This window comes from Somniosus microcephalus, unplaced genomic scaffold, assembly GCF_052327205.1.
Source record: "Somniosus microcephalus isolate GS21.2 unplaced genomic scaffold, FLI_Smic_1.0 unresolved_chr5, whole genome shotgun sequence".
NCBI lineage: Eukaryota > Metazoa > Chordata > Chondrichthyes > Squaliformes > Somniosidae > Somniosus > Somniosus microcephalus.
Window position 1 is genome coordinate 36,881,161 of NW_028225183.1, and position 24,103 is coordinate 36,905,263.

General features: G+C 47.2%; 1 protein-coding gene across 1 annotated transcript; it reads right to left on the minus strand.

Moving 5' to 3' along the window:
- Positions 1-222: 222 nt before the first annotated feature.
- Positions 223-23,662, minus strand: LOC147087900 (plexin-A4-like). Its single transcript, XM_085977845.1, has 7 exons — positions 22,947-23,662; positions 16,168-16,264; positions 15,808-15,998; positions 8,139-8,290; positions 3,083-3,200; positions 1,301-1,438; positions 223-386 (listed from the first exon to the last, which is right to left on the minus strand). The coding sequence occupies exons 2-6, from the start codon at positions 16,247-16,249 to the stop codon at positions 1,304-1,306; spliced, it is 678 nt and encodes a 225-aa protein (XP_085833971.1). The 5' UTR covers positions 16,250-16,264; positions 22,947-23,662; the 3' UTR covers positions 223-386; positions 1,301-1,303.
- Positions 23,663-24,103: the final 441 nt, after the last annotated feature.

The following is a 24,103-nucleotide window of genomic DNA, read 5'->3' on the forward strand; positions in this document are numbered from 1 at the left end:
ACTATTTATTAAAATACCGGCTTATCTTTCAGTCTACCATTCTGACAAAGGATTTTACCCAAAACATTAACCCGCCATTTCTCTTTACAGATGCTGAGCGTCCAGCTGTGTAATAATTGTGCATTTTCTGTTTCCATTTCAGGTCTCCAGCTGTTGCAGGGGTTTTTCTCAGTAGACACGCGCTGTGGAAACCGCCACGCTGGCGGGCTCTGTTTACCTGACTATACTCCATTCTGGTTCAATCTTAACGATGGTGGGATCCTCCATGTAGTTGAATTGCAGTTCCTTCTCGATCCTCGCCTTGTCTACTCCCACCACCACGCTGATGTTACCCGGGCCTTTGTGGTGCAGTGGTGGAATTACAAACAATTCCCCCAGCAAACCTCCTGACAGGCAGAGAAAGAGAGAAATAATCAAACTACAACAACTTGTATTTATATAGCGCCTTTAATGTAGTAAAATGTCCCAAGGCGCTTCACAGGAGCGATTATCAAACAAAATTTGCCACCAAGCAACGTAAGGAGGTATTAGGACAGATGACTTGGTCAAAGAGGTAGGTTTCAAGGAGCATTTTAAAGGAGGAGAGAGGGGTAGTGAGGCGGAGAGGTTTAGGGAGGAAATTCCAGAGTTTAGGGCCCTGGCAGCTGAAAGCACGGCCGCCAATGGTGGAGTCTTTAAAATGGGGGATGCTCAAGAGGTCAGAGTTGGAGGAGCACAGAGATCTTGGAGAGTTGTAGGGATGGAGGAGGTTACAGAGATAGGGAGGGGCAAAATCATGGAGAGAGTTGAAAACAAGGATGAGAGTCCTTAAATTGAGCTGTTTAAAACTACAGCAAAAGTTCCGCTCGCTGCCCTTTGCAACACAGCTTACCAACCCCCGCGTTCTCTCCCATAATTTCCCGCCTCAAGATCAATTAGTCACGACTGAGCCATTTACAGATCGAGAGCGCATGTCGCACAAGGGGCCACATATCTTCAATTATACAATACTGTATATACACACACTCATTCAGACACACTCTCGCACACTGTCACGCACGCAAACTCTCACACGCGCACAAACTCTCACACGCATGCCCTCACTCACTCTTGCTCACACTCACTCACACGCACAATCACTGAGGCAAAAACAATAATGCTCTCCAGACCTACAGCCAGCTCACACTGTTAACCAATTTGGCCAAAACTTTAGCAAAACTTGCCTGCATCAATATTACCAAAACAACTACCACTCTAACTTAACACTCCAACAAATTTAGGGCTGACTGACCGACTGTTGCATTTCTCAGGCAGCCCGTACCTGTCAAACACGCAAGGCTGTTGTCCAAACATAATGGAAACGTTGCTTCCGGCGTCCAGGTTTCTGCCCCTGACGGTGGACCGTCGTGCCCCCGGACACTGGGCCTTTGTTGGGTGTCAGGTCCGTCAGAGTTGGGAGCTGAAATGAATTCAAATCAAAATCACATCGAGATAAGATACAATCAACCAAACGTGTGCAGACAATTACTCAGGAGCTGAGATACTTGTAAGATGAATAACTGCTTCGATACCTAAAAGCAATGGGCGGGTAAGTGAGAGGAAGAAACCGGTGGAATGACAACAGGCTTCAATCGCAGTGAGCTCGGTAGGCCCTTGCTCGTTCCTGTTCTTATGTTCAAATTATTTGCAGTCTAAATTCTGGCATTTTACTTCCAATTGGATTTTTTTTTAGCAATATTTTTAGCAATTAAATTTGCACACATTTCAACTGAGGAAAATTTCTCTTTGATATTCATAAGCAATGGCCAACAGAACTACTCTGGTGAAATCCAATTTCCAAGGCACAACTTCATGCATCCTTTTGTATGGTGGGGTGTTACTTATCTGCGCTCTGTAATAGAATTATTATAGCTGCAAATTTGTCCCATTAGAGCTGATAAATTGAAGGATTAGATTTTTCAGGTTTAACAATCCCCTTTGTTAATGACTAAATGATGAATTAATACAAGGTCATAAGATCAGCTCCGCCATGTGTTCTTTAGCACATTGGTTAATGTGCATCCGGAAGATTCCTCTGCGTTCCATTTTAATGCAATCATTAACCCACGGAGAGTAACACCGTGTTAGGCACTGGCGTCCACAACAGTTCACCTGCGGAGAGCTGCCAAGTGGATTCCACGCGGTTCCCCACAGGAGAAGAAGGCAAGCCACTCTCACCTGTCTCCTAGCAACCGGGTCAGTGGCCCACCTGCCCTCTTGGCCACACGTAGCGTGGCGAGACCAGCAAGGGCAGTAAATAGAGGCAAAACTAGAGCGTAACACACCCTAAAACAAAAGAGATCTCTGGTGACACCTCACGAATACTAAGGTCACACGCAAACCCTGCTGGGAGAGATATCAAGAAAAAAAAAGACTTGCATTGATATAGCCTCTTTCACACCTCAGGACGTCCCAAAGCGCTTTACAGTCAATTAAGTACTTTTTGAAGTGCAGTCACTGTTGTAATGTGGGAAACGCGGCAGCCACTTTGTGCACAGCAAGCTCCCAGAAACAGCAATGTGATAATGACCAGATTATTTTTTTTTTAGTGATGTTGATTGATGGATAAATATTGGCCAGGGCACCCGGGAGAACTTCCTTGCTCTTCTTCGAAATAGCGCCACGGGATCTTTTTTGTCCACCTGAGAGAGCAGACGGGGCCTCGATTTATCGTATCATCGGAAAGACGCCACCTCTGACAGTGCAGCACTCCCTCAGCACTGCACTGGACTTCCAGCCTGCATTTCGTGCTCAAGTTCCTGGAGTGGGACTTGAACCCACAACCTTCTGAATCAGAAGCAAGAGTGCGACCCACTGAGCCATGGTTGACACTCAAGAGGTGTAAAGAAGCATACTGGTTCATCGTCTTCTATCGCTGTCTCCCTGCTGCTGGGAATTGGAACGGAGTTAGACGATGAGAAGGCGGAGCAGCCCAGCACGCAGTCCTGTGGGCGAAAGGGTTTAGTGCCGAGTGTGTGTGTCTATGACCTGTTAGACTATATAATGCATTCAGTGCAGAAGCACAGCCGGACGACACTCCTCTTCAGTCCCAAAGCTCACTCACCACAAAGCTGTAGAGCTGTGTTGACTTTGCCATGAACTCCTGCTTGCATTCCTCCACACAGATCTCCACGAAGCCAGCGTATTGATTGTGCCGGGCCACCCCCATCTTGCACATGATCCTTTGAGGAAACAGAGGCCGAATTAAGGCTGCCCATTCCATCACTGGCATGTCCCAATACATCAATACGCATCACCATACTCAAAGCCCACAATAGTGATAACGGTGTACAGTGGATTGCCACCATATTAGATCCTGAATCGGTGTGGCAACAACTAATCGCAAATAAAAACAGAAAATGCTGGAAATACTCATTTCCTGCAAGGTCATCGACCTGAAACGTTAACTCTGTTTCTCTCTCCACAGAGGCTGCCTGACCTGCTGAGTATTTCCAGCATTTTCAGTTTATATTTCAGATTTCCAGCAACCGCAGTATTTTAGCTTTTGTGATAATTAATTGCAAATTGGTCTTTTGATATCCCGGCAGAAACATCAGCCTTTAAGATTTTCTCTTAAAGATGTATTTATCCTAAAGTGGCACAGGGGGTGCTGTACAGTGGAGCGCCACCATGTTAGATCCTGAAGTGATGCAGCAGGAAAGTGGGTTCATTCCTCTGCTCCATTTCTTTTATGTCCTTGGTTCTTTCAATCATTAAGGCAGATCAGGTTTTGGTTTGTATTTCAAAAACGGTAACGCCTTATTTACTGCCTCGGTTTTTTTTATATGTTGGCTCACTCACTGCTTTCCCAGCTCTACACTGGCTGGAGTTTAATGTGGGAAAATGCGAGGTTATCCATTTTGGTAGGAATAATAAAAAAGCAAATTATTATTTAAATGGGGAGAGATTACAAAATGCTGAGGTACAGAGGGATCTGAGGGTCCTTGTACATGAATCACAAAAAGTTAGCATGCAGGTACAGCAAGTAATTAGGAAGGCAAATGGAATGTTGGCCTTTATTGCAAAGGGAATGGAATATAAAAGTAGGGAAGTCCTGCTACAACTGTACAGGGCATTGGTGAGACCACACCTGGAGTACTGCGTCCAGTTTTGTCTCCTTATTTAAGGAAGGATATACTTGCACTGGAGGCAGCTCAGAGAAGGTTCACGAGGTTGATTCCGGAGATGAAGGGGTTGTCTTATGAAAAAAGGTTGAGCAGGTTGGGCCTATACTCATTGGAGTTTAGAAGAATGAGAGGGGATCTTACTGAAACATAAGATTCTGAGGGGACTTGACAGGGTAGATGCAGGGAGGATGTTTCCCCTCGTGGGGGAATCTAGAACTAGGGGGCATAGTTTCAGAATAAGGGGGAACTCTTTTAAATTGGAAATGAGGAGGAATTTCTTCTCTCAGAGGGTCGTGAATCTGTGGAGTTCACTTCCCCAGAGAGCTGTGGAGGCTGGGTCAGTGAATATATTTAAGGTGGAGATAGACAGATTTTTGAACGATAAGGGAGTCGAGGGTTATGGGGAGTGGGCAGGGAAGTGGAGTTGAGGCCAAGATCAGATCAGTCATGATCTTATTGAATGGCGGAGCAGGCTCGAGGGGCCAAATGATCTACTCCTGGCTCCTACGTCTTATGTTCTTATATACCTGTATGAACAAAAATAAAAACAGGAAATGCTGGAAATACTCAGCAGGTCGGGCAGCATCTGTGGAGAGAGAAACCGAGTCAACGTTTCAGGTCGATGACCCTTCGTCAGAACTGGAAAAAGTTAGAGATGGAACAGATTTTAAGCAAGTGCAGGGGCAGGAAAGGGGGGAGGGGAGGAAAGAACAAAAGGGAAGGTCTGTGATAGGGTGGAAGGCAGGAGAGATTAAATGACAAAAGGGATAATGGTGCAAGGCAAAAGGAGATGGTAATGGGACAAGTTAAGAAACAAAAGATGAGTCTAGATGAGGTGTAAATGGGAATGGAAAAATCATCAACAGCTGCCATGTGAAAAAAAAAATAGGGGCCGAGGTTATGATCTGAAATTGTTGAACTCTATGTTGAGTCCAGAAGGCTGTAAAGTGCCTAATCGAAAGATGAGGTGCTGCTCCTCGAGCTTACCTTGAGCTTCGTTGGAACAATGTAAGAGACCGAGGACGGTGAGGACAGAGAGATCAGAGTGGGAGTGGAGCGGTGAATTAAAGTGACAGGCGACCGGAAGCTCGGGGTCCCCCTTACGGACTGAACGGAGGTGTTCCGCAAAGCGGTCACCCAATCTGCGTTTGGTCTCCCCAATGTAGGGGAGACCGCATCGTGAGCAGCGAATACAGTATATTAAATTGCAAGAAGTACAAGTAAATCGCTGTTTCACCTGGAAGGAGTGTTTGGGGCCCTGGACAGTGGGAAGGGAGGAGATAAAAGGATGTTGCATCTCCTGCGCTTGCATGGGAAGGTACCATGGGGAGGGGAGGGGCTGTTGGAGGCGATTGAGGAGTGGACCAGGGTGCTGCGGAGGGAGCGGTCCCTTCGTAATGCTGAAAGGGGAGGGGAGGGGAGGGGAGGGGAAGATGTGTTTGGTGGTGGGATCACGCTGGAGGTGAGGAAAATGGCGGAAGTTGATTTGCTGAATGTGAAGGCTGGTGGGGTGAAAGGTGAGGACAAAGGGAGCCATATCGTGGTTCCGGGAGGGAGGGGAAGGGGTGAGAGCAGAAGTGCAGGAAATAGAAATGACACAGTCAAGGGCCATGTCAACCACGGTAGAGGGGAATCCTCAGTCGAGGAAAAAGGAAGACATATCGAAAGCACTGGTATGGAAGGTGGAATCGTCCAAGCAGATGCGACGGAGATGGAGAAACTGGGAGAATGGAATAGAGTCCTTACAGGAAGCGGGGTGGGAGGAAGTGTAGTCCAGGTAGCTGTGGGAGTCAGTGGGCTTAAAGTGAATGTTTGTCAATAGCCTATCCCCAGAGATGGAGATAGAGAAGTCGAGGAAGGGAAGGGAAGAATCAGAGATGGACCATGTGAAGGTGAGGGAAGGGTGGAAATTGGAAGCAAAGTGAATGAAATTTTCTAGTTCAGGGCGAGAGCAGGAAACGGCACCGATACAGTCATCGATGTACCGGAAAAAGAGGTGAGGGAGGGGACCTGAGTAGGACTGGAACAAAGAATGTTCCACATATCCCACAAAAAGGCAGGCATAGTTAGGGCCCATGCGGGTTCCCATAGCAACAGCTTTAATTTGGAGGACGTGAGTGGAGTCAAAGGAGAAATTGTTCATGAACATATTGGTAATTACTCAGCCTGTTCGCTAGGTGGCAATGTTCTCGGAGTTGGTACCTTAGTTTCCAATGTTTTGCCTGGTGCCAAATGGCAGCTGCACATTCCCCCACAAGGACAAAAGAAAAAGGGGATGAGAAGTGTCCATCAGGGGATTTTCGCACACACCCCCCAGTAGTAGCCCAAGGGTAGTGAGGAAGGCCGTGTCAGAGCAGGCATCTACCCTGCCCTCTCGACCACTGAAAGTGGGAGCTTGGGAGGGAAGAGAACGAGGAATAAAGAGGATGGATGTCCTTATCTGACAGCACAATCCTTTAAAACTAAACAAAAAAAAAACACTTGCTCTTTAGTTCACTTTAGCTTCTCTGAGGAACAGCATGAAAAAGAAAAGAAAGATTTGCACTTATATAGCCGCCTTTCACAACCTCAGAACATCCCAAAGCGCTTTACAGCCAATGAATTACTTTTTGAAGTATTGTCACTGTTGTAATGTAGGAAACGAGGCAGCCAATTTGTGCACAGATAATCTGTTTTAGTGATGTTGGTTGAGGGATAATTATTGGTCAGGACACCGGGGATAACTCCCTTGTTCTTCTTCAAATAGGTACCATGGGATCTTTTGCATCCACCCAAGAGGAAAGACGGGGCCTCGGTTTAACGTCTCATCCGAAAGATGGCACCTCTGACAGTGCAGCACTCTCTCTCAGTACCGCACTGGAGTGTCAGTCTGGATTTTGTGCTCAAGTCTCTGGGGTGGGACTTGAACCCACAACCTTCTGACTCAGAGAGGAGAGTGCTGCCCACCGAGCCACGGCTGACCAAACAGGCCAACTCCACCAAAGCATCCCTCCAGGGTCGAGAGTCCCCACCGTAACTACAAAGTAAATAACAGGGGGTTCAAAGGGATGGTGTTCAATCCTCCGGTGGCATTCATTGCTGGGGAGCAATGGCTGTCATCGGATGCATGGATGCTGCTTACAAACGGCTGGAAATCCTACAAAATCTGAGCCGTTCATTATCTGGTATTTAAAATTATGAAGGGGTTCGATAGGGAAGACGTAGCAAATTTGTCCAAAACTAGGGACCATAAGTATAAGATAGTCACTAATAAATCCAATAGGGAATTCAGTAGAAACTTCTTTACCCAGAGAGTGTAACTCGCTACCACCAGAGAGTAGTTGAGGTGATTAGCATAGATGCATTTAAGGAGAAGTTAGGTAAACACACGAGGGAGATATGTTGATAGGGCGAGATGAAGTAGGGTGGGAGGAGGCTCGTGTGGAGCATAAACACCGGCATAAAAAACGGCAACTGACCTGTTTCTGTGCTGTAAATTCTATGTAGTGTTTGATGTAAGAAAACTACTAGGCATTTGGTCTGAGTATTAAACAAGGCTTTAATCAACTGTTTTTCAACATGGAGATCTAGTTGTGTCCTTCACTAGTTCCTGTTAAAGAATGTCCTGAGCAAGCTGGGCCCATGCCCGAGTATTTATACTCTCCCTGGACAGCGCCACCAGCAGGCCGCCCAGTATCATTTCATAAGTCATTTCCACATGAATGGCGAGATTCATGTCAGTGTTATTGCTGGTGGCACGCTCACTACTATGGTGGTTTTACCAGCAACAACCTGCCCATTACTACAACGTTACGTTTTAATCTGCCGCTGGAACAGCACTTTCCCGGAGAATCCTTGCTGCTGACCCTCGTTTTGTCGGGATCGTGAACTACAGAGTGGCAAACATGACGGGCTCTCAATTCTATCCAGCCGGGAGCAGGCAGGACACAGAACGCCTAGCCAAAGAGTCAACCCGCCAGCCCTCCGGGAAAGTGATGTTTAAACGTGGCTTACTGTTCCGCTGGGATGTATCCGTCTGGCAGTGGGATACAATCGACTCCAGCCACACGCACAAAGTTTTCGATCTCCCAGAAACTCAGGCCCAGGTTCTCCCCGTAGATCGTCACTTTTGTCCCACCTTCCCTGGGCCCTCGTATTGGTGATATCTGTGAATATATAAAGACAGGAGTGTTTCATTGTATATAAATGTACAAGAGAAGGCTGCTGCCTTGATGGAACTCTGACATATCATAAATTTCACTTAAATGTACATTTATCATAAACAGGCAATTATACTTCACGGAGTTAAGTGTTAACCAATCAGAACATTCATTAGCATGTCTTGTCTAAATCTGTGTGTGAGTGTGGGGTGTGTCTGTGCGAGTGATGAGTGTGAGTGTGTGTGTGTCTGAGAGAGAGTGTGAGAGTGTGTGTGTGAGAGAGAGTGTGAGTGTGAGAGAGTGTGAGTGTGTGTGTGAAAGAGAGTGTGAGTGTGTGTCTGAGAGAGAGTGTGAGTGTGTGAGAGTGTGAGAGTGTGTGTGTGAGAGAGTGTGAGAGTGTGTGTGTGAGAGAGTGTGAGTGTGTGTCTGAGAGAGAGTGTGAGTGTGTGAGAGTGTGAGAGTGTGTCTGAGAGAGTGTGAGTGTGTGTGTGTATGTGTCTGAGAGAGAGAGAGTGTGAGTGTGTGTGTGTCTGAGAGTGTGAGTGTGTGTGTGTGTCAGAGAGTGTGAGAGTGTGTGCGTATGTGTCTGAGAGAGTGTGAGTGTGTGTGTGTGTCTGAGAGAGAGTGTGAGAGTGTGTGTGTGTGTCTGAGAGAGAGTGTGAGTGTGTGTGTGTGTGTCTGAGAGAGAGTGTGAGAGTGTGTGTGTGTGTCTGAGAGAGAGTGTGAGAGTGTGTGTGTCTGAGAGAGAGTGAGAGTGTGAGTGTGTGTCTGAGAGAGTGTGAGTGTGTGTGTGTGTGTGTCTGAGAGAGAGTGAGTGTGAGTATGAGAGTGTGTGTGTGTGTCTGAGGGAGTGTGAGTGTGTGAGAGAGTGTGAGTGTGAGAGAGGGAGAATGAGTGCGTGTGTGAGAGAGAATGAGTGCGTATGTGAGAGAGAGAGTGTGTGTGTGTGTGTGTGTGTGTGTGTGTGTGTGTGTCTGTGTGTGAGTGAATCTGGCCGTTTGTGTGTGTCTATATAGAATTTCCTTCCAAACCTGTCTACCTCTCTCACCTCCTTTAAGACGTTCTCTTCCTGCTCCCGCATCGTTACCTCTGGTGTCCCCCAAGGATCTATCCTTGGCCCCCTCCTATTTCTCATCTACATGTTGCCTCTTGGCGACATCGCCCGAAAACACAGCATCAGTTTCCACATGTACGCTGACGACACCCAGCTCTACCTCACTACCTCTTCTCTCGACCCCTCCACGGTCTCTAAATTGTCAGACTGCTTGTCCGGCATACAGTTCTGGATGAGCCATAATTTTCTCCAACTAAATATTGGGAAGACCGAAGCCATTGTTTTCGGTCCCCGCCACTGGCTCCATCCCTAGCCACTGACTCCATCCCTCTCCCTAGTATCTGTCTGAGGCTGAACCACACTGTTCGCAACCTTGGTGTCATATTGGATTCTGAAATTAGCTTCCGACCACATATCCGCAGCATAACAAAGACCGCCTACTTCCACCACCATAACATCGCCTGTCTCCGCCCCTGTCTCAGCTCATCCGCTGCTGAAACCCTCATCCATGCCTTTGTTACCTCTAGACTTGACTATTCCAACACACTCCTGTCTGGCCTCTCACATTTCACCCTACGTAAACCTGAGGTCATCCAAAACTCGGCTGCCCGTGTCCTAACTCGAAGGTTGATTTTGTGACTGGAAGCCTGTGTCCAGTGGTGTACCGCAGGGATCGGTGTTGGGTCCTTTGCTGTTTGTAGTGCACATTAATGATTTAGATATGAATGTAGGAGGTGTGATCAGTAAGTTCGCAGATGACACGAAAATTGGTGGAGTGGTAAATAGCGAAGAGGGAAGCCTCAGGCTACAGGACGATATAGATGGGTTGGTCAGATGGGCAGAACAGTGGCAAATGGAATTTAACCCTGAAAAGTATGAGGTGGTGCATTTTGGGAGGACTAACAAGGCAAGGGAATCGAGGCATCTGTGTAAACAGTAACCTGGGGAAGGTATTCTGTAGCATCATAAACAAAAGACTTATAAACTTCCTTGAGGAGCACAATGTCTTGAGTAAAAGCCAAATTGGATTCCTGCCAAACTATAGAACATCAGATCATATCTTCACCCTACAGACCCTAATTGACAAACACGTTCATCAAAACAAAAGCAAAATCTACGCATGCTTTATAGATTTCCAGAAGGCTTTCGACTCCATCTGGCATGACGGTTTATTCCTGAAACTTATCGAGAGCGGGGTAGGGGGAAAAACATATGATGTAATTAAATCAATGTATACAAACAACAAATGTGCAGTTAAAATTGGAGACAAACAAACAAAATACTTCCCACAGGGGTGGGGGGTGACGCAGGGCTCGCCAATCTCACCGACACTCTTTAATATTTACATAAATGAATTGGCAAAACTACTTGAACAATCTACAGCACCCGGCCTCACCCTATATGAATCCAAGGTTAAATTCCTCCTCTATGCAGACGACCTGGTTCTGCTGTCACCAACTAAGGAGGGTCTACAGCAGAACCTGGATCTGCTGGAGTCGTACTGCCAGACTTGGGCCCTGACAATAAATCCCCAAAAAACCAAAGTCCTTGTGTTCCAGCAAAGATCCAGACATCAGGGACCCAAAATAAATTTCACACTAGGAACAACCAAAATTGAACAAACCACTAACTGCACATACTTGGGCTTAAAAATCAGTTCTACGGGAAATTTCAAACTGGCTGTGAATGAACTGAAAGAGAAAGCAAGAAGGGCTTTCTATGCCATTAAAAAATCAATCCAAATAGAAATCCCAATTAGCATTTGGCTCAAAATGTTCAAATCAGTAATTGAACCAATTGCACTCTATGGCAGTGAGGTGTGGGGACCGCTAACACAACAAGAATTTGCAAAATGGGACAAACACCCAATTGAGATCCTACATGCAGAATTCTGTAAAAGTATCCTCCGGACTCAAAGGAAAACCGTAAACAATGCATGCAGGGCAGAACTAGGCCAATTTCCATTAATAATCACTAACACCTAGAAATGAGCAACCCCCAATGCTATCATTACGAAGCCCTGAAATGCCAAGAGAGGACCATAAAGAAGAATACCCTCAGTCAACTAGTCCTGGGACTCAGTGAAGTAACTACTAACACTACTAACAATAACCAGCCCCAGGACAGTGACAGCGTAACACAAAGAATTCGACCCAACACAATCGTCGCTAAGCAAAAGGAAAAATCTCTGTCATATTGGGCAGAAACAACAAAAACCCAAAGCAAACTCAATTGCTACTTGGCCCTAAACAGACAATACAACATGGCTGATTACCTGACCATGGTAAAGGATAGCAAACTGAGAAAAACTTTGACAATGTACAGACTTAGTGAACATAACCTGGCGGTCGAAAAAGGTAGACACAGGCAGACCCGGCTACCAAGAGAGGACAGGATATGCTCTCACTGCAGTCAGGGAGTGGTGGAGACGGAGATGCACTTCCTCACAGCTTGTAGAAAATATCAGGGCATAAGGGAGAATTTCTACCCAAAATTCACAAAAATATGCCCGGAATTCAGAAACTTGAATGACGACCAAAAACTCCCATACCTACTAGGGGAAGAGAGAAATTGTGTAACACTAGCAGCACACTATGTTACAGCTTGCCATAAACAGAGGGACAACCACTAAATATAAGAAAAGAGTATATATAAATTATATGAAAGTATATTTATACACTCAGGGATATATCTGTTTATACACTGTATGGATAGATCTGTATTTTTGTGAACAAACATGAATGTTTTTCAATGCTTTGGCAACATAAGATGTAACTTGTCATGCCAATAAAGCGATTTGAACTGAATTGAATTGAGAGAGGGAGAGGGGAGAGAGGGAAGAGAGGAAAGAGAGAGAGGGAAGAGAGAGAGGGGAGAGAGAGAGGGGAGAGAGGGGAGAGAGAGAGGGGAGAGAGGGGAGAGAAAGAGGAAAGAGAGAGAGGGAAGAGAGGGGAGAGAGAGAGGGGAGAGAAAGAGGAAAGAGAGAGGGAAGAGAGAGAGAGAAAAGAGAGAGAGAGAAAAGGGGAGAGGGGAAGAAAAGAGAGGGGGAGAAAATGCACAGAAAAAAACGACAGAAAATATTAATAACATAAGGGTGTGGTTTCTCCACCACCAGCCCCCCCCCCGCCGTTCTTCCAGTCCAGCACTGTGTGTCGGCCCGTACGGTAGTGCACCGTCCCACAGGTGTGTCTCAGTATGAAAGCTCCACATTATTCACTAATCCTGGTGGGGGGGGTTTTCCTCTTAACTCATGCGGAAGGAAGTGGCCGGGTCCATGACTGCAATTTAAAACAGGGATTAAGCTGGGCGAGTACAAAGCACATCTCAACTGTCAAGTTTACAAACCTTCTACTTCACTGCAAACGCATGCCAATGAGTCTCTCTCTCGCTCCCTCTTGGGGATTATAAAACCACACAGGTGCTGTGTGAAACAAGTCGGCCACTGTCAATGCCTCCCACCACCCCCCCCCCCCCTGCACAGAGCGAGACTCTGATCTTCCATCAGTGGCGTTCTAAGTGGCTGTTCTGTTTACACTGGCTTGTGAAGGGCAGCCCCAGAGGATTCGTGACTGAGCTGGATGGGACGCGAGTCAGCACAGGGTGCGGCTTGGCGGATGAATAGGTGAATGGGACCATCGAGCTGGAGCTCACCCTGAACAACCATTTGAATTAGGGCTTGTAGCATCAGAACTTTCTCAAATCCTCCACTGCACCTGCTCGTGACTGATGAGCCTGGTAAGGCAAGCTTAGGCTTTTCTGCACTGGTCACAGCATTGGGTTGATCCAATAACTGAAATCACCTGTATCTTCTGAAGGGCATGAAGATCCTTCCTATGACTAGATGACTTCTAGTTCCTCCTCCTCGCCTCATCCGACCCCATGTGATCTCCTCCAGCTGTACATTCCCACATGCCCCACTATACCTTATCTGAGGAAGGATGTCCTTAACTGAGGAAGGATGTTCTTATCTGAGGAAGGATGTTCTTGCCATGGAGGGAGTGCAGCGAAGATTCACCAGGCTGATACCTGGGATGGCAGGAATGACGTATGAGGAGAGATTGGGTTGATTGGGCTTATACTCGCTGGAGTTTAGAAGAATGAGAGGGGATCTCATTGAAACTTATAACATTCTAACAGGCCTAGACAGACTAGATGCAGGAAGGATGTTCCCAATGGCGGGGGAGTCCAGAACCAGGGGTCACAGTCTAAAGATAAGAGGTAAGCCATTTAGGACAGAGATGAGGAGGAATTTCTTCACCCAGAGAGTGGTGAACCTGTGGAATTCTCTGCCACAAAAGGCAGTTGAGGCCAATTCATTAAATATATTCAAGAAGGAGTTAGATATATTTCTTAAGGCTAAAGGGATCAAAGGATATGGGGAGAAAGCAGGGACAGGGTACTGAATTTGGATGATCAGCCATGATCTCATTAAATGGCGGAACAAGCTCGAGGGGCCGAATGGCCTACTCCTGCTCCTATCATCTATGTTTCTATGTACCCTCTGCGCACTGGTACTCCACCTGTAAATCGCTCCGCTTTGTCACCTTCCTCCACTTTGTCTTGCTCTTTGTTTGTTTTCTTTAGCCCCGCTCTAGCTTTGTTTCCATTATCCCCTCCTCGGCAACTACTCTATCCCACCGTCCTATAGGTGAGGACAGATATAGAAATGCAAGTAACTGGTATGACCAGTATGGGTACATGAGTGTCATAGTTACGGAATTCAGCCAGTGCCTTACACAGCAAGAATGAGGCCTCTTTTGATTTGTACTCTAACCCTCTGCTCGGTATCAGTCGTGGCTCAGTTGATAGCACTCTCACCTCTGTGGGTTCAAGTCCCACTCCAGAAACTTAAACACATAATCTAGGCTGTTATTTGCAGTGGAGTACTGAGGGAGCGCTGCACTGTCGGAGGTGCTGTCTTTCGGATGAGACGTTAAACAGAGGCCACCGTCTGCCCCTCTCAGGTGGACGTAAAAGATCCCACGGCCACTATTTCGAAGAAGAGCAGGGGAGCTCTCCCCGATGTCCTGGTCAATATTTATCCCTCAACCAACCTTCACCAAAGCAGATTATCTGGTCATTATCACGCGGCTGTTTGAGGGATCTTGCTGTGCGCAAATTGGCTGCCGCTTTTCCAACATTACAACAGTGACTGCACTTCAGAAAAGTACTTTATTGGCTGTAAAGCGTTTTGGGACATCCCAAGGTCATGAAAGACTCTATATAAATGCAAGTCTTTCTTTTGTCATTCTGCTAGTGCGACCTCAGCGCCTCAACTGGTCCATATTTAATCACAGTTGAATTAGCCGTCCTTACAGCACCCAGAAAACTGTTACCTTCCCGGGATGGACCACAGCCAATAGTATCAGATTATTCCAAGTGGATCAGTGGTCTGATAAATCCTTTGGATTGCTGCCAATTAGGGATTTTGATGTTGCATTATAGATAAACCATGGGGGGATTCCTCAGCTCTAATGGTCGGGAAAAGAGCTTTTCAGGAAACATCAATGAATAATACATTAGAATATTTCACAGACCAAAATTGCACAGATTTGTAACTTTTTTTTTTAAACTTCTAGTTGGTTTAAGGATATACATTCTCAGCATAAACGGCCGCTTCTGTTACTCTGTGTCCTGACACTGCAGTGATGCAGAAACCAGGTCAGAAGCCAAGTCCTTCAGCTTCACCTAGCTTGGCTGTGCACAGAGCCAGCTACAAGGCTGGCAGAAATATCGGGAGTTCTAGTTAGCGTTGGTCAGGGTATTGCCATCCCATCAGGATAGCACAAGGGTAAACAGAAAGTCTCCAATTTTTCAGATGCAGAAATTAAAGTAAACAAAGAACTTGCATTTGTATAGTGCCTTTCACAACCTCAGGAAACGCTTCACAACCAACGAAGTAACTTTGAAGTGTAGTCACCGTTGAAATGTAGGGAAATGTGGTTCTAATTTGCGCACAGCAAGAACCCACAAAGAGCAATGAGATAAATGACCAGACAATCTGTTTCAAGTGGTGTTGAGCAAAGGATAAATATTGTCCAGGGCACTACTCTTCTTTGAATAGTTCCGTGGACTTTTTAACGTCCATCTGAGATGGCAGGCGGGGCTGCGGCCTAACTTCTCATCTAAAAGACGGCAGCTCTGACCGTGCAGCACTCCCTCAGTACTGCACTGAAGTATTAGCCTAGATTATGTGCTCAATTCTCTGGAGTGGGGCTTAAACCCATGACCCTTCTGACTCAGAGGTGAGAGTGCTACCCAATCAGCTGAGACCGACACCGTAAGTAAAAGGTCAAGGCATCAAGGTTGCGAAGAGGACAGAAGATGAGATAAGACAGAAGTGGCGGTTAGGTGACACCAAGCTTTCGTTTTAAAGACCCGCAGACAACGTTCCTCCTAATTTTTTGGGGGGTGCGCGGTCCCTTTAATGGGCTACGCGGCCCGTTCAAAATTTTGCGCATGCAGTTACCTCAGTGATACGGGGGTTGGTACATTTCCTATTCGTTCCCGATGGCTCCAGCCACTGTTCCCCCGAGGCGGGACAGTCATGCCTGAGGGTGCACCTTCCGTCGCCCCTGCACCAGCCACACTCGAAGTCAGGGTCCGCCTTCAGGCACAGGCCGCAGCTCTCCCGCATCACCCCGCACTTGTACAGGTGAACTGTGAGAGGAGGAAAAGGAAAAAAAAAAGTGAATGAAACCAGGAGGAAAAATAAGACGAGACCGAATCGCAACTCATTTCAAACGGAATTCAGACGGATTTGTTCTCGAAGGCTTGGGTGAGAAACTGAGAGAGTTGGCTGGCTTGGGAGAGATTGCTTTCGGCTCACCTTTGTTGTGCGCTGGGTTGTCGATGCTGAAGTCCCCGTTCCAGACAACAGAGAGATCCACGGGAAGATTGTTGATCGCCATCCCCTCGTAGGAGTACTGAAACGAGACGAGCAACGTAACGACGTGTCTAAAACGGACGGTGTTTCACAAACTGTCCGCCACTGAGGCAGCTCAGAACACCACCTTCATTCCTCATCACTAAGTTAATTCAATACACTTGAGGAGGAAGAATGTCAAGACCTTGGAGAGGGTGCAGAGGAGATTTACTAGAATAGTACCGGGGATGCAGGACTTCAGCTATGTGGAGAGTCTTAGAGAAGCTGGGGTTGTTCTCCTTAGAGTAGAGAAGGTTAAGGGGAGATTTAATTCAAGTGTTCAAAATTATAAGGGGTTTTGGTAGAGTAAATAGGGAGAAACTGTTCTCACCAACAAGAGGGCCAGTAACCAGAGGACACAGATAATTGTCAAAAAAGCCAGGGGAAAGATGAGGAGAATTTTTTTTTTACTCAGCTAGTTATGATGATCTGGAATACACTGCCTGAAAGGGTGGTGGAAGCAGATTCAATAATAACTTTCAAAAGGGAATTGGAGAAATACTTGAAAAGGATAAATCTGCAGGCCTTGGAGGAAAGAGTGAGGGAGTGGGACTAATTGGTAGCTCTTTCGGAGAGTCGGCACAGGCACCACGGACCGAGTGATGACCTCCTTTGCTGGAAGATTCTATGAATTTCAGGCCTCTCCCAAGTGCTGCTGGCACTAATGTATTGAGTCTCCAGTTAGATGTGGTACCAATTGTGTTTATGCTCAAAATGAAACATGAACGTGCTGGGCTTTGTGCTGACCGCACCCAGCACATGCCAGGACAGGCATGGCATAGCATAGCTGACAAGTGTGGTGCTGTTGTTGTTTGGCGAACCGACCTCTACTGTGCGGAGGCTGAACGCCAATTCTCTGACACCTCCCCCTGGACCATGACCCCACTACCGAACATCAAGCCATTGTTTCCAAGATTGTCACTGACCTCATCTCCTCTGGAGATCTTCCGTCCATGGCTGTCAACCTCATAGTCCCCCAACTCCACACAACCCGATTCTACCTCCTTCCCAAGATCCACAAACAGAACTGCCCTGGTAGACCCATCGTTTCAGCCTGTTCTTGCCCCACGGAACTGATTTCTTCCTATCTCGACTCTATTTTTTCTCCCCTTGCCCATCCACCCCGCCTTTCCCCACCTCTGCACCTGCTTAAAACCTGTTACATCCCTAACTTTTTCCAGGTCTGACGAAGGGTCATCGACCTGAAACTTTAACTCTGTTTCTCTCTCCACGGATGCTGCCTGGCCTGCTGAGTGTTTCCAGCATTTTCTGTTGTTATGGCATAGCATGGCATCAGTTGGGCATCCACTATGGTTCACTGGGTAAAGGAGCCGCCTGGCGTGGAACAGGGCCAGTCAGTTTCAATCCCTGGACTATCCTGAAGCTGATCCCAGCCTAGTGTATGAATAGGCGACGGCATCCATGTGCTTGGGTGCTGGGGTGGAAAGTCAGCTCAGCTGCTGCCCCTGATCGCTATCCAATGACTCCTGCTGGAGAGCGTGCACGTACGGTCATCAGGTGAGATGGGACCGGGCCAAGCGTTGATGTCCCTCCCAACCCCACACCCACCCCTTGTGGTCAAATAAGCATAAGACTCGTCCCCGAGGCTCATCCATGAACAATGCCCACATGGGTGAAGGTACTGAAGAGCTTCCAAGCACCTGTGGAACTGGACCTCTGTTAAGAGTCTGCACCCTCAGGAGAGTAGTAGAGAAAACCGGAGGACAAAAGGCTCAGTTCTGCTCTGGACAATGTCGTCTTAAGCACTCCCCCCAAACCAGCAGTCTTTAGAGGACAACTGACACCTGTGGAACCATCTGCACCATCACTGCTGTGGGTGCGGATGACAAAAACTGTAAGGGGGAAAAAAGCTATCCTTTGGTCCCATAAACTTTATTAACTCTGTATGCAATGCCTCAATTTTAAAATTCTCAGCCTTGTGTTCAAATCCCTCCATGGTCTCTTCCCTCCCTACCTCTATAACCTCCCGCTGCCCTACAACCCTCCGAGAACTTTGAGCTCCTCCAATTCTGGCCTCTTGTGCATCCTCCACCCCACCATTGGAGGCTGTGCATTCAGCTGCCCAGGTTCTGAAATTCCCTCCCTAAAGCTCTCCGCCTCTCTTTCCTCCTTTAAAAAAAATTTTTTTAAATTTGTTTATGAGATGTGGGCATCGCTGGCAAGGCCAGCATTTATTGCCCATCCCTAGTTGCCCTTGAGAAGGTGGTGGTGAGCCGCCTTCTTGAACCGGTGCAGTCCGTGTGGTGAAGGTACTCCCACAGTGCTGTTAGGGAGGGAGTCCCAGGATTTTGACCCAGGAAGATGCTCCTTTAAACCTACCTCTTTGACCAAGTTTTTGGTCATCTGTCCTAATATATCCTTAATGTGGTTCAGTGTCAAATTTTGTCTGATAATCGTCCTGTGAAGCACCTGGGGATGTTTTACTGCATTAAAGGCGCTATATAAATGCACGTTGCTGCTGTTGTATTCCCCCCTTAGACATCTTTTATATGAAAGAAACTAGGTCATAGAGTCATAATGGCACAGAAGGAGGCCATTCGGCCCATCGAGTCCGTGCCGGCTCTCTGTAGAACAATCCAGTCAGTCCCATTCCCCCGCTCTATCCCCGTAGCCCTGCAAATATATTTCCCTCAAGTGCCTATCCAGTCTCCCCTTGAAAACATCGAGTGTCTCCGCTTCCACCACTTCCGTCGGCAGCAGGTTCCAGGTCATCACCACTCGCTGCGTAAAAAAGTTTTTCCTCTCATCCCCCCTGTATCTCTTTCCCAAAACCTTAAATCTGTGTCCCCTAGTCCTTGTACCATCAACTATTGGGAACAGCCTTTCCCCGTCTAGTCTATCCAAACCCGTCATAATCTTGTACACCTCTATCAAATCACCCCTCAACCTCCTTTGCTCTGATGAAAACAAATGCAGGTGCGTAATTTGAAAGCTTGACACAAAGGCTTGAGGCAGTAACTTGAATATAATGCTGGCGCAGAGTACCCAGACTGCCCTCACCTGACACCACTGAGCCATAATGGCACAGAGGCTGCCATGACAGTCTCGGCCTAGTGCTGAGATTCTGGCCTGTCACAGCCTGCCCACACGGGTAGTAGCTCCCCTGCTCCCCCTCCCTCCCCCCCACCACCCCCATCTACTGCTTCCTGTCACAGTTAAACTAATGGCAACAGAAAGGCTTAGCAAGAAAAAGGAGAACTCCTCACGAATGGAGGAAAAGAATACTTTGACTTTAACTTTCCATTGTGACCTTTGCTCAGAGTATAGTGAGGTGATGGACAGATTCCAGACACAGCCTTTCACTGTGAACAGTTCCCTCTCCGAGTCAATGGAGATCAATGTGTTTGCGAGCACTACAGCTGACACACATGCAGTACTGAAGAAGTGCTCCAGGCAAGCACAGCCATCCCTCCCGAGCCTCACACAGAGGCAGTTTAAAGGAGATTAAGGGTTCCGTGAATGACTGGAATTGCTAACGTCGCACCAAAAACCGGCCAATAAAACGAGGCTATAATTGATCGCTAGCAATGATTATAAGACACCAATCCTACTGAGAGATTCAGAGGAGAGTAACAAAAGGAGCTGGATAAATAACTGGTTGGGAATGAGATTGGTGGTTATGGAGATAGGCACAAACTGCGATAATCGAATACTTCTTGGGACATAATAGTCACCGACGTAAGAAAACTACTAGGCACTTGGTCTAAGCGTTAAACAAAGCTTTAATCAACTGTTTTACAACATGGAGGTCTAGTTGTGTCCTTCACTAGTTCCTGTTAAGAATGTCCTGCGCAAGCTGGGCCCGCGCCCGAGTATTTATACTCTCCCTGGACAGCGCCACCCACAGGTCGCTCAGTATTATTTCATAAGTCTTTCTTTCTTGAATGACTGATTCATGTCAGTCCCTGTGCTGGGAGGCTTAATGTGGTCTGGAGGGCAGCAAACCAGGCCTGAATGATGGGAGTATGATGACGTGTGGCAATCTGGAATCTTCCACTGTTTCCTTCAGAGATTGAAATTTTCCAGAAGAATTTTACCTCAGAATTAAATTGTGGGTTGGACCACATGATCTGTGGAAGGCGCGGGATTGGTTGGCCAGACGACCTCTTTCTTATATTCTTATAAACCACGAGAAATAGATTGGCGCAGAGTTTAACCATCATTTCTTTCACATCATTTGCCTCCAAGTCTACATCTCCTCCTCTGCTGCCACACCCAGATTTATCATCTCAAGTTTGGACTTTCCAACCTCGACCCTGCATAAGCTACAAATCATCCAGCATGCCCTTGCCCACGTTCTCACCCACACTGAGGCCCATATCCCCACCACCCAAGCTCCACTGGCACTCCCGAGTCCCAGAAAATCGGTTTTACGATTCTCATCCTCATCTTCAAATCCTTCCATGGTCTCACCCATCCCAACCTTTGCAATCTCCTCCAGCTGTGTCCCTGTGGGCACCCTCTTCTGCCCCCCCAAAGCAGCCTACTTCACTCTATCATTGGTGGCCACTTCTCCAGCCATCTTGCCCCCACCCTCTGGAACTCTCTCTCTTAGCATCTCTGTCTTCTGACCTCCCTTCCCACCTTCAAAAGCCTCCTAAAGGCCTTTCTCTTTGAATGTGCTTTACCCCCTTCCCAATCTCTTCTTCCTTTTCTCCCTCCTATTCTATATCAAGTTTAAGACAGAAATAATATATCTGAATTCCCAATTGGCCACATGCGGCTAGCGGCTAACGTATTGGGCAACACTGTTCTAAAGAGGTATTCTCTTCATTTGAAAAATGTTTGCAAACCTGTTTCCAAGCGCAAGCAGTGCACGTCAACCCAAGCATCCCACCCATCCGTCCCTTCAACCATTGTCTGCCCACCTGTGACAGAGACTGTAGGTCCTGCATTGGACTCATCAGTCATCTGAGAACTCATTTTTAATGTGGAAGCAAGTCATCCTCGGTTCCGAGGGACTGCCTAAGAAGAAGAAGACGGCGACTTGTTCAAAAAGCACTCTTTGTCTACCACTGTTGCACTTTCCGTCAAACCTCACAGAAAAACCTAACGCTCGTGTGTGACCTTGTTGTCAGGTGTCAGCCTGGCCCAGCTGGGAGGACTCGCGCCTCCGAGTGAGAAGGCTGTGGGTTCCAGTGCATAGCACATAATCTGAGCTGACAGACCAGGGAGCGCTGCATTGTCAAAGATTCCGTCCTCGGGACAAGATGTTAAACGGAGGCCCCACTTGCCTGCTCGGGTGGACACTATTCGAAGAAGAACGGGGAGTTCGCCAGGTGTCCTGGCCAACATTCCTCCCTCAACCAATGGCTAACTGTCCATTCATCTCATCGTTGGTTATGGGATGTTGCTGATGCAGAACAGCCGCCAAATACTGCCTATGCGCCAACAGTCAGAGCACGTCAAGAAAGTAACTGACTGTGTGAAGCACTTTTGAGACGTTTCAACGTGGTGCTATATAAATGCAATTTTTTTCTGTTTCTTTCTGACAAAGCATGCTCTTCTCGCTCAGAGACAGGGCACCTTTAAGAGTTACCTTCAGAAATATTCTTTTGTAAAGTGATACACTGCTGTAGTACAATGCTGCATCTGTGTCTTGCCTGAATAGCTCTGTTGTGCACTTAAATCCGCACGGTGTTGTATTAGGTGTACTGTACGTCGGAGGCAGCTGGATCTGCAGTAATTAGCAGGCCATTCAGAATTTTTTTTTAAAATGTGCTTTGTTACGTTTGATATTTGAGCCTTTTCAATATTCTGAAGCATGCAAATGGGCTCCAAAACAGTGCACGGTCCTTTCATTTTATAGAATCATAGAATGGTTACAACACAGAAGGAGGCCATTCGGCCCGTCGAGCGCCCGTGCCCGGCTCTCTGCAAGAGCACTTCAGCTAGTCCCACCCCCCCCACCCCCCGCCCTTTTCCCATAACCCTGCAAAAAAATTTCCTTCAGGTACTTATCCAATTCCCTTTTGAAAGCCGTGATCAAGTCTGCCTCCACCACCCTTTCAGGCAGTGCATTCCAGATCCTAACCACTCGCTGCGTAAAAAAAGTTTTTCCTCCTGTCGCCTTTGAATCTTCTGCCAATCACCTTAAATCTGTGACCTCTGGTTCCCGGCTCAATCAGAGTACTTCTGTCTTTGCTTTTCAGTGGAAAAACAAAGAAATGAAGCGGATATGTTTCTGGGCTCGCTGATTTGTGCACAATCCCTTTTACATTAGGTTTCAGTGTAACTCAAAACACTTTAAAAAAAATTAACAGGGAGAGCTCCCCTGGCATTGCTCATGATGCATAGGACTGCTTTATAATCACAGGAGCCATTACACCGTGTAACACACATTGCATTATTCTGCTGCCAGGATACAGCAATGCTCAACTTGGTCTGTCCCTTAAAGGAGACAAAGAGTAATTGTCAATGGTCACATCCTTAGATCAATTAAAGGTTGACTACCGATGGTGAGGGAAGTTTGCAGATCTTTTACGTCCACCTGAAAGGGCAGACGGGGCCTCGGTTTAACATCTCATCCGAAAGACGGCACCTCCCTCAGTACCGCACTGCGAGTGTCGGCCTAGAATTTGTGCTCAGGTCTCTGAGGCGAGCATGCTGCCACTGAGTCACGGCTGGCACTTACAATTGGCATTACCACGAGCACTACTCACTGATGTGTTCTGACACTGGACACTAGAGCTGTTGAATCGCAAGGCCGGAACTCGCTGCTCCGTTCCGTGGATGTTCAGGATGCACTCATAGCCTCGCTGGCCTGATTGTGGCTGTGGAAGATTTTTGGATTTCAAGGTGATGGGCTTCACCACTCCGACGGGCACCAGAATCTTCTCAGCAGCGAGCAGCTGTGGACAGTCCTGGAGAGAAAGGACAAGTAGAATTTCAACGTGACACCATTAGCACGATAAATGCTCTCTTACTGAGTAAGGCCAAGGCCCAAAGTACAAAACACCACCGAGTAAAGGAGAAGCCAAGGCAACTCAGGGATTAAGTGATGCCTCATTTCCAATGGCTCCCGCTGCCATTTTCCTTTGGTGATGTTGGTGGAAACCGGGTTTCGGGGGGAAAGAGTGAGAGGATGTGGGGTGGCGAGAGGACAATATGGGAGTTATGAGGAAAGGACAGTTGCTGGGATAGAGGGGACATGGAGGAAGCTGGGGGGGTGATTGGAAATGGACGGAAATTTAAAGAAAAATAAAAAGAGGTCAAGACAGAGTGATTGAAGAACCTGCTCAGAGAAGACACAAAGCAGGACACATGGACCAGCAAGGGAGAAATGGAAGGATAGAGGAGAAAGGGAAGGATACTGGAGAAAGGGAAGGGTAGGGGAGAAAGGCAACAGCGAGGGGAAGGGTTGGAATGCAGAGAGGGATGAAGCAAAAATTGCAAAGGAAAGGTAGCCTTCTGTTGTGAACAGCCCCCTTCCCTGCTACACCGCACCACCTACCCAAAAGGAAAGGAGATAAACAGAGGGAAAGCAGAACAGGAGAGGAGGACAAGCAGAAAAGAGAAAGGGGGAGATAGATGGATCAATGCCACAAAGACAACAGAAAGGTAAGGCAGACACCGTAACCTCTGACTTACTGTGTGCAATGCAATGGGAAATCCACTGAAATATATTAAAAGTGTGATATCTTGAGACACAGCATATATATACACAACAGCACAACATGGCTTCCGAGTAAGAATTTTACTGCACACGGCTTTATTATTATACTAGCTGGGGGAGCCCGGCGTTGCCGAGGCTTTTTCGAGGGCATGTTGTTGTTGGAAGAGAGAGAGGGAGCGACTGTGGGGGGGAGAGAGAGCGACT

What these genes read in the sequence shown, in the direction of transcription:
- LOC147087900 (XM_085977845.1), bottom strand. Translation starts at nt 16,249, where the DNA reads ATGGCGATCAACAATCTTCCCGTGGATCTCTCTGTTGTCTGGAACGGG. An exon ending in CCAACCCCCGTATCACTGAG is followed by an intron (nt 8,291 to 15,807) that starts GTAACTGCATGC and finishes ATATATTCACAG; the next exon opens with ATATCACCAATACGAGGGCC. An exon ending in CACAGCTCTACAGCTTTGTG is followed by an intron (nt 1,439 to 3,082) that starts GTGAGTGAGCTT and finishes AATTCATTTCAG; the next exon opens with CTCCCAACTCTGACGGACCT.